Source organism: Grus americana, chromosome Z (genome assembly GCF_028858705.1).
Source record: "Grus americana isolate bGruAme1 chromosome Z, bGruAme1.mat, whole genome shotgun sequence".
NCBI classification, from domain to species: Eukaryota; Metazoa; Chordata; class Aves; order Gruiformes; family Gruidae; genus Grus; species Grus americana.
This window is the reverse complement of record NC_072891.1, coordinates 77,948,257-77,960,546: the sequence shown is the minus strand read 5'-3', so window position 1 is coordinate 77,960,546 and position 12,290 is coordinate 77,948,257. Positions and strand designations below refer to the sequence as shown.

Genomic DNA, 12,290 nt, shown 5'->3' with positions numbered 1-12,290 from the left:
CCATCTAGACTAGATGGCCAGGCACCCCATCCAGCTGAATCTTAAAAGCGTCCAATGTTGAGGACATTTCCCCTGGGGAAATTATTCCAATAGCTGATTGTTCTCATTGTGGAAAATTTTCCTCTAGAGTCCAATCGGAATGTCCCCAGGAGTAACTTGCACCCATTACCCCTAGCCTTTTCCACGTGACTCCTTGTAAAAAGGGAGTCTCCATCTTCTTTGTAGCCACCCTTTAAGTACTGGAACAGGGTGATGAGGTCACCCCTAAGCCTTCTTTTCTCAAGGCTGAACGAACCCAATTCTCTCAGCCTTTCCTCACATAGCAAACTTCCCATCCTTTGATCATCTTTGTGGCCCTTCTCTGGACCCTCTCTAGCCTGTCCACATCTTTTTTGTATAGTGGGGACCAAAACTGAACACAGTATTCCAGGTGTGACCTGACAAGCACCATGGATTTTCTTTTTCCTCCTGCAGCAAAGAACACCTTGAAGTTTTTGAAGTAGTTTTACTTCATATGAAGATAAATAATGGTTCTTACTTTCCAAGAACAGCTGAAAGTTCATATTTTATATTGCCTTTTGACCTTGTAGAGAGCTATACACATTCAGATCAGTATGGAGTATTTGTACGTAGGCATTAGAGATGCTAAGCAACCTCATGTCATGACTGTCTGGTCTAATGAGAGAAATCATTTTCAGGACAAAGTCAGTCAAGACTTAAATTAATCTAACTCTTGTGGTTTTGTGGTTTTTAAAATCAACGGTCAGTGCCTTGTTAGGATCTGCTTATAAGTGTGGCCTGGACGGATGCCAAGCTTCTTTTGCTGCAGGAATCAGGACAGCTCTGGTAGTCTCAGCTAGCTTTTCTCTCTCAGAAGCTTTTAAACCATCTGCAAAAAAAAAGCTTTTTAGTGTGGGGACCTACCGTGTTTCAAATTACAGTCCTGGTCAAACAGGTGTGTTTGTGGAGACAGATGCGCAAAAAAAAGGAATTCACAAAGTCATCCTCCTCTTTTTGGGTCAAAGCATATTTTCTTCCCCAAAGAACTAAAAGACAGGTTTGTTCTCCTAAGTAGCAGAAGAAACATAAGACTGGTATTTTTAATCATACTGATGATGCTGCTTAAACAGGTGCTTAATTGTTATGCTGGATGAAGGTCTAGAAGCCAAATCTAATGCTTGCTGACGTCCATGACAAGGTGTTGGGGATTTAACTGGGACCAGGAGAGAGCCCAGGAGCAGCACAACACCTGGGCCCAGCTCCCAGTGCTCTTCACCGGGGAGCGGAGGGATGCGTGCCTGCTCTGCGTGCTGCTTGTATCTCTCCGTAAGCTGCAGAATGAACTTTTGAGAAGAAAACCTGGGTGCTTCACCCTCTGCTGTGGGAACCCACAGGTACATGGCCTCTTGGCCACGGTCTCCCCCATGGACAGAGCAGGTTTCTCACTGCAGCCTGGAGGTGGACATGCTGGAGCACACCTTTTCTCTTTGGCTGCTGGGCAGACCACGCGGTGACTGGGATGCAGGATGATGGGCAGCTCAATGGCTGGTGGGGCAGGGTGGCAGGACCTCTCCATCCAAAGTCCTTCCCACACTCTGTCAGCTGACAACACAACATCCTCCTTGAAGCATTGCAGTTTCAGCAGCAAGGCAGATATTAAAAAAATAAAATAACATTTCATGGCATCTTTTTTCATGGCACGAAAGGAAGAAACAATAGGTGTGCCTGTCGCTTTTAGGGAACTGGGTTTTAAGCATAAATTTTTTAATTTCAACCATGGAAGAAAGAGCTTCCCAGTTTTTGAAGCTGCGGCATCAGCTTGCTGACAGCTGCCATTTAGCTCTGTTTGTAAAGCTGTGAGTCCCCACAGTTGCACTGTAAGCCAGAAGGCGCTTTTTTTTTCCTTCAGTGGAGCTTTCTCTGATGTAATTCTATAGCCTGTTTTCTCTTTTGTGTTTCTTATTGTAAATACGTATTTGAGCACTGCCTTTGCCCCCGAGAGGCAGAGGGGAATAATATTTTCTGTGTATTATTTACTTTTACACAGTTAGCAAAAGAATATTCATATACATGCTTTTAACTCTGCTAATGCAGCTATCGTAATGTCAAATAAAATGTCACTGTGACCATGCCTAATTAGCATTACAAATTTGGTTGAAGAGATAAATGGCCAGATCCTTCAGGGTGAAAGTCAGTCCAGCTCCAGGCATTCGTGCTCACGAGACTTTACGATGGGTCTACAGACTACTGAAATGGAGGCTTGAAAAATACTGCATTAATGAAATGCAAATCATGTTGCAGTTGTTCAATGAACCTGCTATCTCAGGTGTCCCAGGCAATGAAACTGTAAAACTGCTCTGGTTGGGATGCGAAAAGGAAATAAGTAGTTACAGTCTCTGCTGATGTACATGAGCGAAACACATCGGGCCATGTAAAGCTTAATATTCCGTGAATGGCTTGATCCAAAGCCCACTGAAAGTCAGTGGGAAGACTGTTGGTATCTGATCTGAAGGTGATTAGTCAGAAATTAAGGATCCTAGGCCTGTTCTTTACCCAGTAAAAACTGAAGTCACTTGATCATGGCTGGTTTATAAAACAGAAGCTAATGATGTGCAATAAAAAACTAAGCTCTCACAGACATAGAAAATGTTTTTGCTAGTGACACTATGTAAATACAAACACGTTATTAAGAACAGATCACAATTAACATTATTCGTGAGTTTTAATTCTCTGTGTAATTTGAAGAAAAGGTCATATGCAAGTCATATCATCTTTAATGACAGCTTAAAGTAATATTTAAACAAAGTAATTGAATATCCATATGTGCTTTAATTGACAGTTTAACTGACACAGTCAAACTTTACTAATTTCTGAAGTGAGGTAATGAAGGAGTTTGCCTAAGATCTTTAATAAGGATGGATGGGCACAGTTCAATACACTGATACTATCATTATCTCATAAATATTCTGTTCCATGATAAGTACAAAGTTATACACATCTAAACTATCATTGAAGTTGTCAAAAGCCTTTGCTATGAAATTATGCAGTCTCAGTGTTTGCTACTGAATGACTGAATAAACAATTTTTGGAAGTTCCTCATTAAAAAGCAGTAATTATTTTAAAGAACAACAAATCAAAAAAAAGATGTAAAAGCATTAAGAACAAAGGCTGTATACTGATTCAGGGCCTATATATTTAACTGCATCCTATAAATGCCAAATAAACCTTTCAAAATAAAATTAAGGTATTATATCCAAACATCTCCAAATATCTCTGCATCCTTTCCTAAAAGAACAGATCAGAACAGAACGGAACAGAATAAGGTGGAACAGGACAGGACAGGACAGGACAGGAATTGAATCGAATCGAATCGAATCGAATCGACTCGACTCGACTCGACTCGACTCGAATAGAATAGAATAGAATAGAATAGAATAATAGAATATTTTCAGTTGGAAGGACCTACAATGATCACCTAGTCCAACTGCCTGACTCCTTCAGGGCTGACCAAAAGTTAAAGCGTTTGGCTAAGGCCATTGTCCAAATGCTTCTTGAACACTGACAGGTATGTAAAACCAGTAAGTCAACCAGCCACTGACTAGATGAGGCCAGAGGGAGTTCTTGGTTGAGCAGTGAAGCCCTGTGGGCCGTCAAGGATCCCCTTCCATGAGTCCTAGTACAAAACAAGCATTAATTACTATTCCTCCCGAACATCTAGAGGTGGGCTGATAATTAATTGAAAGTTAAGCAGAAGACAAAAGCCTGGAGACTGAATTTTATGTATATTATTGTATTGGAAAATTTCTGAAGACAAGTTTGCAGTCCCAATACACTTAATAAAGAAAAGAGACTGCGTTTGCTACTTTTTCAGGGCTGAACGCTTATGTTTCAAGCACATTAACAGGGAATTTAGCAACTAATAAATCATAGTGGTGTTAAGTACTCACGTAGATGCACCTGTGGGCTTTTAAAAGTGACAGCTGAAGCGCAGATGGTTTCACACCATCACACAAGAAGTACTTTTAAATGCAGGCTTAGTCTTTGCCAGGTTATCCCAAATCCTTCTCCATTCAGTGAAGGAGCAGTGTCTCAAGACAAGAACAGTCTGTTGGACCACACTGACAAGTCCAAGTGTGTTGCACAAAAGACAATGGCCAATGCTAGAGCTCCTGAGGACTAAGCCTGTAGCTGCAGTGCTCTAGAACAGTCCAGCCCTGCACCTGAGAATGCCAAGACAGAGAGAAATTGCCTTCACCTGCACTGCTGAGCAAAATTATGTCTAGTTTTCTGGCCCTGAGGCAGAGTTTCACTTTCTCTGGACTTTGTGTGCTTGGTATTATGTTTACTCTGGGCCCACTCTAATGCCCAGTGACCCTAAGGTATAACTTTTACCTTTTCTGTATCTTTATCAGTTCAAAGTTTTTTTAATACTGGAAGAATTGTGCTTTGGACAAGCAGAAGCAGTCTTCCATATGTGAAACTGTGCATATGCACTGGGTTTATCATGAGGACATAGAGGTCTTCAAAGATCTAAACCTGCTGGGTAAGATCGAGAGCCAGTCTTATTCATACTACCTACTGGGAGTGATCCCCAAAATGTGGTAGGACCCAAACTGCCAGTGCATGGTATGAGAAAGCTAATTGACTTGTGCCAAAACCAGACCAGACTGAGCAGTACAAATGCTCAAGTTTGTTTCCTGGGGCTGTTTTATTGAACAGTATGGACACAGCTGTTATTGCCAACTTCTATCACTCATCAGCACATGGTTGTTTTTCTGTATCCGTTAGATTTATTTTTTTTTTATACCTGGGCCTATACCATAATAGCTATAGTACTACACTTGGGATATTGTGCTTCTGAATGTACTGAAGACATTTGCTCTTCTTCATACCGGTATGGTGAGGTTGTGCAATATCATTTATATATGCAAAATGGTCTATGTATACTGAATAACTCATTCATTCTCTGACACTCAAAGTAACAAAGCCAATATGCTTGCAAAGTTTTGCTGATTGGAGGCAGATCATCATGTAAAAAGTCTTCATACTTTTACTTGATCTTGACAAGAGAGGACACAAGAAACATCCTTTCAACTCCCATCTGTTTGCAGTGAAAGACAAACTAGAGTTAATTTACCTGATCATCTCATAACCTCAGAAAAAAAAGGTTGTAGATACTCAGTTTGCAGAGACTAATTTATTCAAATCAGCTTCCCAAACCCAGATATTATGCACAATGCTTTTTTTTTTTCCCCTGAACTAATCATATGTTTTAATTAGTGGGCAATGTTTTCCAGCATTCAGAGAGTCTGCACAGCCTAGCTTCTTGTGTGTTCAGTAACTTGTCCTTTATCAAAGAGTCAATCCTCTTGCGTCTTATTGGCAGTACATGATGTGCATCGATTTTGGACAGTGATCTATTTAATTAGCTTACTCATGTGTCTGTGTAAAAAAGGCCACAGGTACCAAAACACAGAGATAACAAAAAAAGCTGAGAGCATCTTCAATTACAGTATTCTCTTTATCAAGCTCTGAATTTAAATGATCTGCTCTGGAAAACAGATGATGAGTTCATATAGCTAGAAATTAACACAATGAAAGCTTGCTGCTTATAAATGGTGTTTAGTTCTTCAGGTTTTTTTCCTCATTCCAGCCCTTAAATCTGTGTCAGAGAACCCAGGGTTTTATTTCAGTAAAACTAGTGCAAATTGAGTGATTATCATATTATTTGAAATTCAGAATGACGTTTCTAAGATCCATACAAACTGGAGTCTATAATGAATAGTAAAATACTATTAAAATCAAAATGACAGCATTTTATGCCAATTTTAAACATGGTAAAGGTTTGATCCCTTTTATATATAATACATGTTAACTACTGAAAATATAAAAGAATGAAAAACAGACCTTAAGAACTTAGTAACTTAAAGGATACAAAGATAAAATTCAGGTACCTGTGTAGGAAAAGATATAATTTGAGGGGGCCTGAATACAGACAAGCATTGACATAAAGTCACAACAAAGATCTCACATACCAAAAGATGCACTGAAACAGGCATCATAACTCACATTTTTTGAACAGTCTCGTGGCTGGAACCAAATGCCAATGTAAAGTAAAAGCAAAGCTACACTGAAGACTAAGTTCTCAGCTGAACTCAAAAGTTGGAACAGTACGTAATGTGTTAGCTGAAGGCCTGATAGAAACATTTTGGTAGAGCAGAGAATTATTTCATAGCAAACTCCCAGAAATTGCTTGGATTCTTTTTTTTTTTTTCTTCCTTATTAAATCTGGAGATTAAATTTAACTTTATTTTTGGGGCCAGGGAAGGAGGAAAAATAAAAGTAAGTGAAAATTATTTGTGGATCACATCCTTCTTCCTTTTCTGGAAAAGATAAAGCCAAGGGCAATGATGTTGGGAAATGTAACAGGTTAAGTTCTGTTATATCATCAATGACACGGTAAAAATGAATATAGAATGCTTATTTCTCGAATATTTTCCAGCTCAGAAATCACACTCTGCATTGTCTTAGCTTCTTGTGTGTTCAGTAACTTGTTCTTTACCAAAGAATCAATCTTCTCATGTTTTATTGGCAGTGCATGATATGCATTGATTGTAGACTGTGTTCTGTTTAATTAGGTTACTCATGTGTCTGTGTAAAAAAAAGTACAAATAGAATTAAGTAAATACAAATTATTGGAAACAGACTCATTAATGACTACTGAAGTTGACTCAAACTCTAGCTGAGGAAGCCCATGAATCACAGTCCATTTAAGCTGGGTGGGTATAAGTTTCCCTATTTCTCACACAGTTCTCTTGCTTGACAGGTGATTACTTGGTGAGTGAATAAAAATTAAGCAAACTCATTAACTCTGGGTCCAGCACATTTCTGATCAGTGTCCTTCATGTTTTTAACTACAGAATCCCCTTCACCTGCAGATGAGTTTAGAAAACTCACTGAGTTCTGATGCTGATGTCACTTTCTCGATCCTTGCGATGAACAACTGGTATAATTTCAGCCTGATGCTATGCCAGGAGGAGTGGAACATCACAGATTTTCTCCTCCTCACGCAACAGAGCTCCAAGTTCCACCTGGGATCCATTATAAACATCACAGCAAACCTCACTTCAACCAGTGACCTTCTGAACTACTTAAAATTTTACCTGGAGAGCATCAAAGACACAACGTCTACCATGGTGATGTTTGGATGCGACATGGAAAAGACACGGAGGATTTTTGAAATAACCACCCAGTTTGGTGTGATGCCTCCAGAACTTCACTGGATTATTGGGGATTCACAGAACGTGGAAGAACTGAAGACAGAAGGTTTGCCACTTGGTCTCATTGCTCATGGCAAGACAACACAGTCAGTCTTTGAGCATTACGTACAGGATGCAATGGAGCTGGTAGCAAGAGCTGTAGCAGCCGCCACCATGATTCAACCTGAACTAGCTCTTATTCCAAGTACTATGAATTGCATGGACACAGATGAAAGGAATATCACTTCAGGACAGTATTTGTCAAAGTAAGTTTTTCCTTTTTTTTTCCTTTATAGCTAATATTTGTGGTATACGAGAAAAAATAGTTTTCCTCCCCGCTCCTCACCATTCTCAGTGGCTTAGCTATCATGCTGTTAACATTGCCTAATACACACATTTTTTTCAGTATTTCCTCCTGCTTCATTACTTTGGGGCAAATAACGAAACTTAAACTTAGCCACAGAGGGAGATTAAGCCAGTTGCAGAAGAAGACATTGTTCTACAGAAGCGGAGATCACATAGTAAACAGAAGCTAGGTTAAACTATGCTCCAAAAGTATCTTGTATTTATGTTTATGCCTATAAGAGGGAAAAGTCAGGGCTAGGGTCAAATCCTCTGAGGCTCTGAGATACCTAAGAGAATAGAAAACACAATAAAAATATTTGTGCTACCAAACCAACCAGGGAGTATAAAAGCAGATGTGTAGCCCTTGCTAGTATGCTTCCATGGAAAAGAAACAAAAAAGAGTCACCTTGACCACCTGAGAGGCCACTGCTGCTGGTGAGAGCACTCAAAACTACAAAGTCCTCTCTCTGTTGCTTGGTGCGGAAGGCTCCTCTTTCAGCTTCTGCTGAAACTATTCCTGTAGACCACTACACATGACTATACTGACGTTATTCCTGAAACCGCTTGGGAATTCATGTCTAGAAATATTCTGGTTTTTAACGTACGAGAGGAAAAATTGTATGGTTCCTTCTGAAAACAAACAAAAAGGTCCATGCTAAGCATGTGAATTCATCAGCTGGGTTACATCCAGTGGCTGTTGCATGTTTTTCCCCCATTACACCTTGTTTTCAGCCTACAGATTTTGTTGGATGAATAAAAGTTCTTGAAGCATCTGAGGTATCTTCACAGTAATGTGGTAACAGCACTGCTCAAAACAACCATTTGAGATCCAAAGAGTTCCTTAGTCACTTGTCCATCAAAATACCCTGTTTCCAAAGAGTGAAAAAAGGCTTTGGAATAAATACTTCACTGGCTTGCACTATCCCCACTGACTTGTGATATTACTTTTGTCTCATTATTCTGGGTATTTTAACTAGATCATAGCTAAGTCCCTGAAAAGTAAAACTCAGAAAGACGCTTCTTAAAGTAACAAATATTTGAGGACAGTAGTTTTATGAACAGAATTTTTGAGGGTTAAGTAAGGGACAAAGAAATAGGAAAGCAAAATTAAAGCTCTTAAATGTATTCCTGCAAAATATTTCTTCATCATTGCTTTCTACAGAAAGCTATTAGCTGTCATGAACAGTGACTGCTGTAGAGCTTTTGTTATATTTTGGGACACAATATGCAATTTCACGTCTATGAGATTTCTTGTTCCTTCATCTCAGTGAAGATACTGTGGAAAAGAAAAAAGGATCATATGCTTATCCTGTATTTCCCTAGGCATCTATTTATGCATCCTGTTACAGATAAAATTACAGGTTAGATAAACCCTTGCCCTGAATCACTGCAGCTGTTTTTGTAGTGTATAAGTGAGACAGTTACCTGATGGCCAATACTGATGTATTTGAGTTAACAGCATAATTATTAACTCTGAGTGGTACCAATAATATCCAGGGCATGGAGAACCGATGCATGGCTTAACTGTGACTGACCTCGTCCATTGCACGAGTGCTTTTAGACAAGTGGTGCAACTCCAGAGATGAAACTTTTATCTGGTGCTTAATCGAATGTTTACTAATGTGGGCATTTTTCTGTCTGAATGAGCCCATCCGTCTTGATATGTAGCCTTGGAGCTGCGGTGGGCAGGAATGGAGAAGGCACAGTGGCACAGAACTTTGCCTCCCTTACCTGCAGCGTGTAGTTCAACAGCAGTCCCCCAAGCCACCACAGCTGAGCTTTCATTACCAACACTGCTCTCATACGTTGGCCGTGCAGACATTTAAATGCCACCCAGGAGCAGTATAATGATTGTGAACAAGACCAAGATCTGGTCCATGGCAAAGCATGCTTTTATCTATATGGATATGGATATAGATGTACAAACCCCTGAAGATTATACTGTTGTAAGTCTCCATCCTTCATTCCTCATACAAGGAGATTGATTCCCTGATCTATTCCTTCCTGCTCATGGGAGCATCCTTGTTGATGGAACAAGGCATTAAAATTTCAAAATCTCATTTTGTCTCATAGCTTTAATTAGTCTTACAGTTTTAACTAGTCTTACAGCTTTAACTCTGCTCCTTGGGTAATTTCAGCAGCCTGCTATTTGCTTGCCCATTTTAGTTCTTGCCTCCAGTAAACTTTCCAAGAAAGATGTGGAATGACCAAACCATCAAGCTTGAAGGAAAATGACAACATTTAATTAAATAATTCTTAAATGTACTACAAAGATATCGCTGATGGAGTATGGTAGTACTGCTAAAGCTGTAATGAGCAATTCTTACAACAAAGCACATGAAAAACAAATAAAGCTGAAATGAGCAAATGACACACTTTGGTCAAACTGAAGTGATGCTAGTAAAATTTTGATACAGCTATCACAGCCAATCAGTGTGATCGTCAGCTCACACATATTGACGTAACATCAAGGAAATTCATTCAGCTGTCAGACTTGAGGATCTGGCCCTTCATCTGAAATTTGTACACATTGTCTTTCCATGCCAATCTGTCAGTAGCCCTACTGAAAAGATATTGCTCAGATATTGCCAGTGTGTCTATGCAATACTCAGCACATGTAATTCCCAGAGATTCATGCTAGAGATTACTGGCTTAAATAATGCAGTCAAATCCTCTTATGTACTTCCTAAAGTTATTGAGTAAGGGAGTTTCTGCGTGAAGTCCCTGGTATGAGTTTCACTAGAGCTGCGTACAGCGTATGCAAATGATTAGCAGCCATAGCCACTCGCGTATAAAACAAAGTGTTGTTAAAATGTATCTCCCACATGGTTCCCCTCATTTATTTTGATTAATGTCCTGTCACTACCAAAAATATAGAACATGCAAATCAGCTGCAAAAGTAAGCCACTAACTCCATGAGGTAGCAAAGTCATACATTTAAATGCTGCTAAATCTGTCAGGTAACAACTTCTAACACAATTCAGCCACAGGACAGGTACAGAGGGCTCGATTCACCCTCATGGGCACACTTATTTCTACAGTGAAAGTCAGAAAACACAGTGCATAAATTCCACTGTTCTCATTCTACCTGCAGAAAATAAATCTAATGCATTATTCCATAGTTTCATCTACTCCCAAAACACCTGGTCTGCAGCATTCTGATATCCAAGTCGTGCTGTAGTAGCAACATGGGGCCAAATTCATCAGAACTTTGCTAGCTTATTCCATCTGAGGACTTGTCTCCCTCAATTTTGGCATTTTGTGAACTGTTAATACTATTTTCCACACTTAAACCATTCTTTCAAAATTTCGAACATACAGACCCATCTACACATGCCGTGGTTTTATGGTTATCGCCATAGCAATGGCTTCAGCATATAAGCCCAGCAAGACTTGTAAAGAAGAAGTTGCACAATTTTTTACGACTGAGGAGAAGAGATAAAAACCAGATAAGTTTATGGGCACATAAACCTTTCTTTAGGGCTTAAGATTGCCCTGCCCTATAAACTTAGTCTTGGTAGTGTTTGCATACACAAACATGCAAGTACACCATCAAATATGAAACACGAGGTAGGAGGAAAGGACTAGTCGAACAGTGTCAGACACCACTGATTAATGAAGTTACAGTATCATTTAGCTAACACTAGACTAAGTGGTAAAGGATATTAAAAATGAGAACCACGTTTATGCATCTGTTATATGCATTTATAAACACCTCTGTGCATTTTTAGGTATAATTTTCAGGCCCAAGTTAACACATCTACAGATCAATTGCTTTTGACAGTATTGGCTGTATCATCTTTCTCCAAACTCAACCTACTCAAAATAGACTGCATGAGAACAGTTTTGAAGTTGTCTCAGAGAAGGCTGTCACACACACAACCACACTCAAACTATATTATTTAGTTTTCCAAATTTACCCTTTGCTGAGGGCAAAAACTTATCTGATCTTGAGACATATACAGTCCAGTGTTTTAACTGCCGAAACTCCATCAAAAGCCGTCAAAACAAAGGGTAGAGTCTGGGCAGAAGTATGCATGCACACACGCTTGCTGTGGATTTATCCTTTTCAAATCAATTTAAGGTTATTTTTTATCCACTCTAACTATTGATAAACAATTAACACTACTTGAAGTTTATGTCTTGCTTATTGAGGTTGGAATGGCAGCTATAGCCTTTATACTTCTTTCAATACTTGCATTCATCCAATTTCCAGAACTAATGTGAGGTGTTATATTCTACTATGACAGCTAAATAGTCTGTCTTCTGAATACCTCTTAGTGAAAAATATGTGCCTAACTTACCTTACACTGCATTAGCAGCAATTTAACTGAGTTGCTTTCAATGCAATCACTATACCAAGACTTACACAGTCTTTATAGTAGAGTCCCTCTACAGCCTCTGCAAAATGTATAGCAGCTTTCTTATTAACAGAGTGCAGTTCAGCTGGTCATGGTGTTTACATTAAATAGGATTTTCTCCTTACAACGCTTATTTCCTGCTCAGTTCCCTGCTCCTTTATCCATGTCATTTTAGCCTCTTTGATAATGACTTACCAGGGAGGACAACTACTAGTAAACATTGCCAGCCAATACAAAGGAAGTTCTTAACTTTATTGTGAATATGTGGGATAGTAAAAGCCCAAAAATCTCAATGCAAAATGTGCAGTGCAAAAGTGGCACACTT

General features: G+C 39.3%; 1 protein-coding gene across 1 annotated transcript in view; it reads left to right on the top strand.

The window, feature by feature from the left end:
* The window catches only part of GRIN3A (glutamate ionotropic receptor NMDA type subunit 3A), a 75,320-nt gene that overhangs the window by 22,503 nt on the left and 40,527 nt on the right, over window positions 1–12,290 (top strand). The window contains exon 2 of the mRNA XM_054809696.1: window positions 6,921–7,525. Coding sequence (XP_054665671.1) covers window positions 6,921–7,525 — 605 coding nt within the window. The remainder of the gene's footprint in view (window positions 1–6,920; window positions 7,526–12,290) is intronic.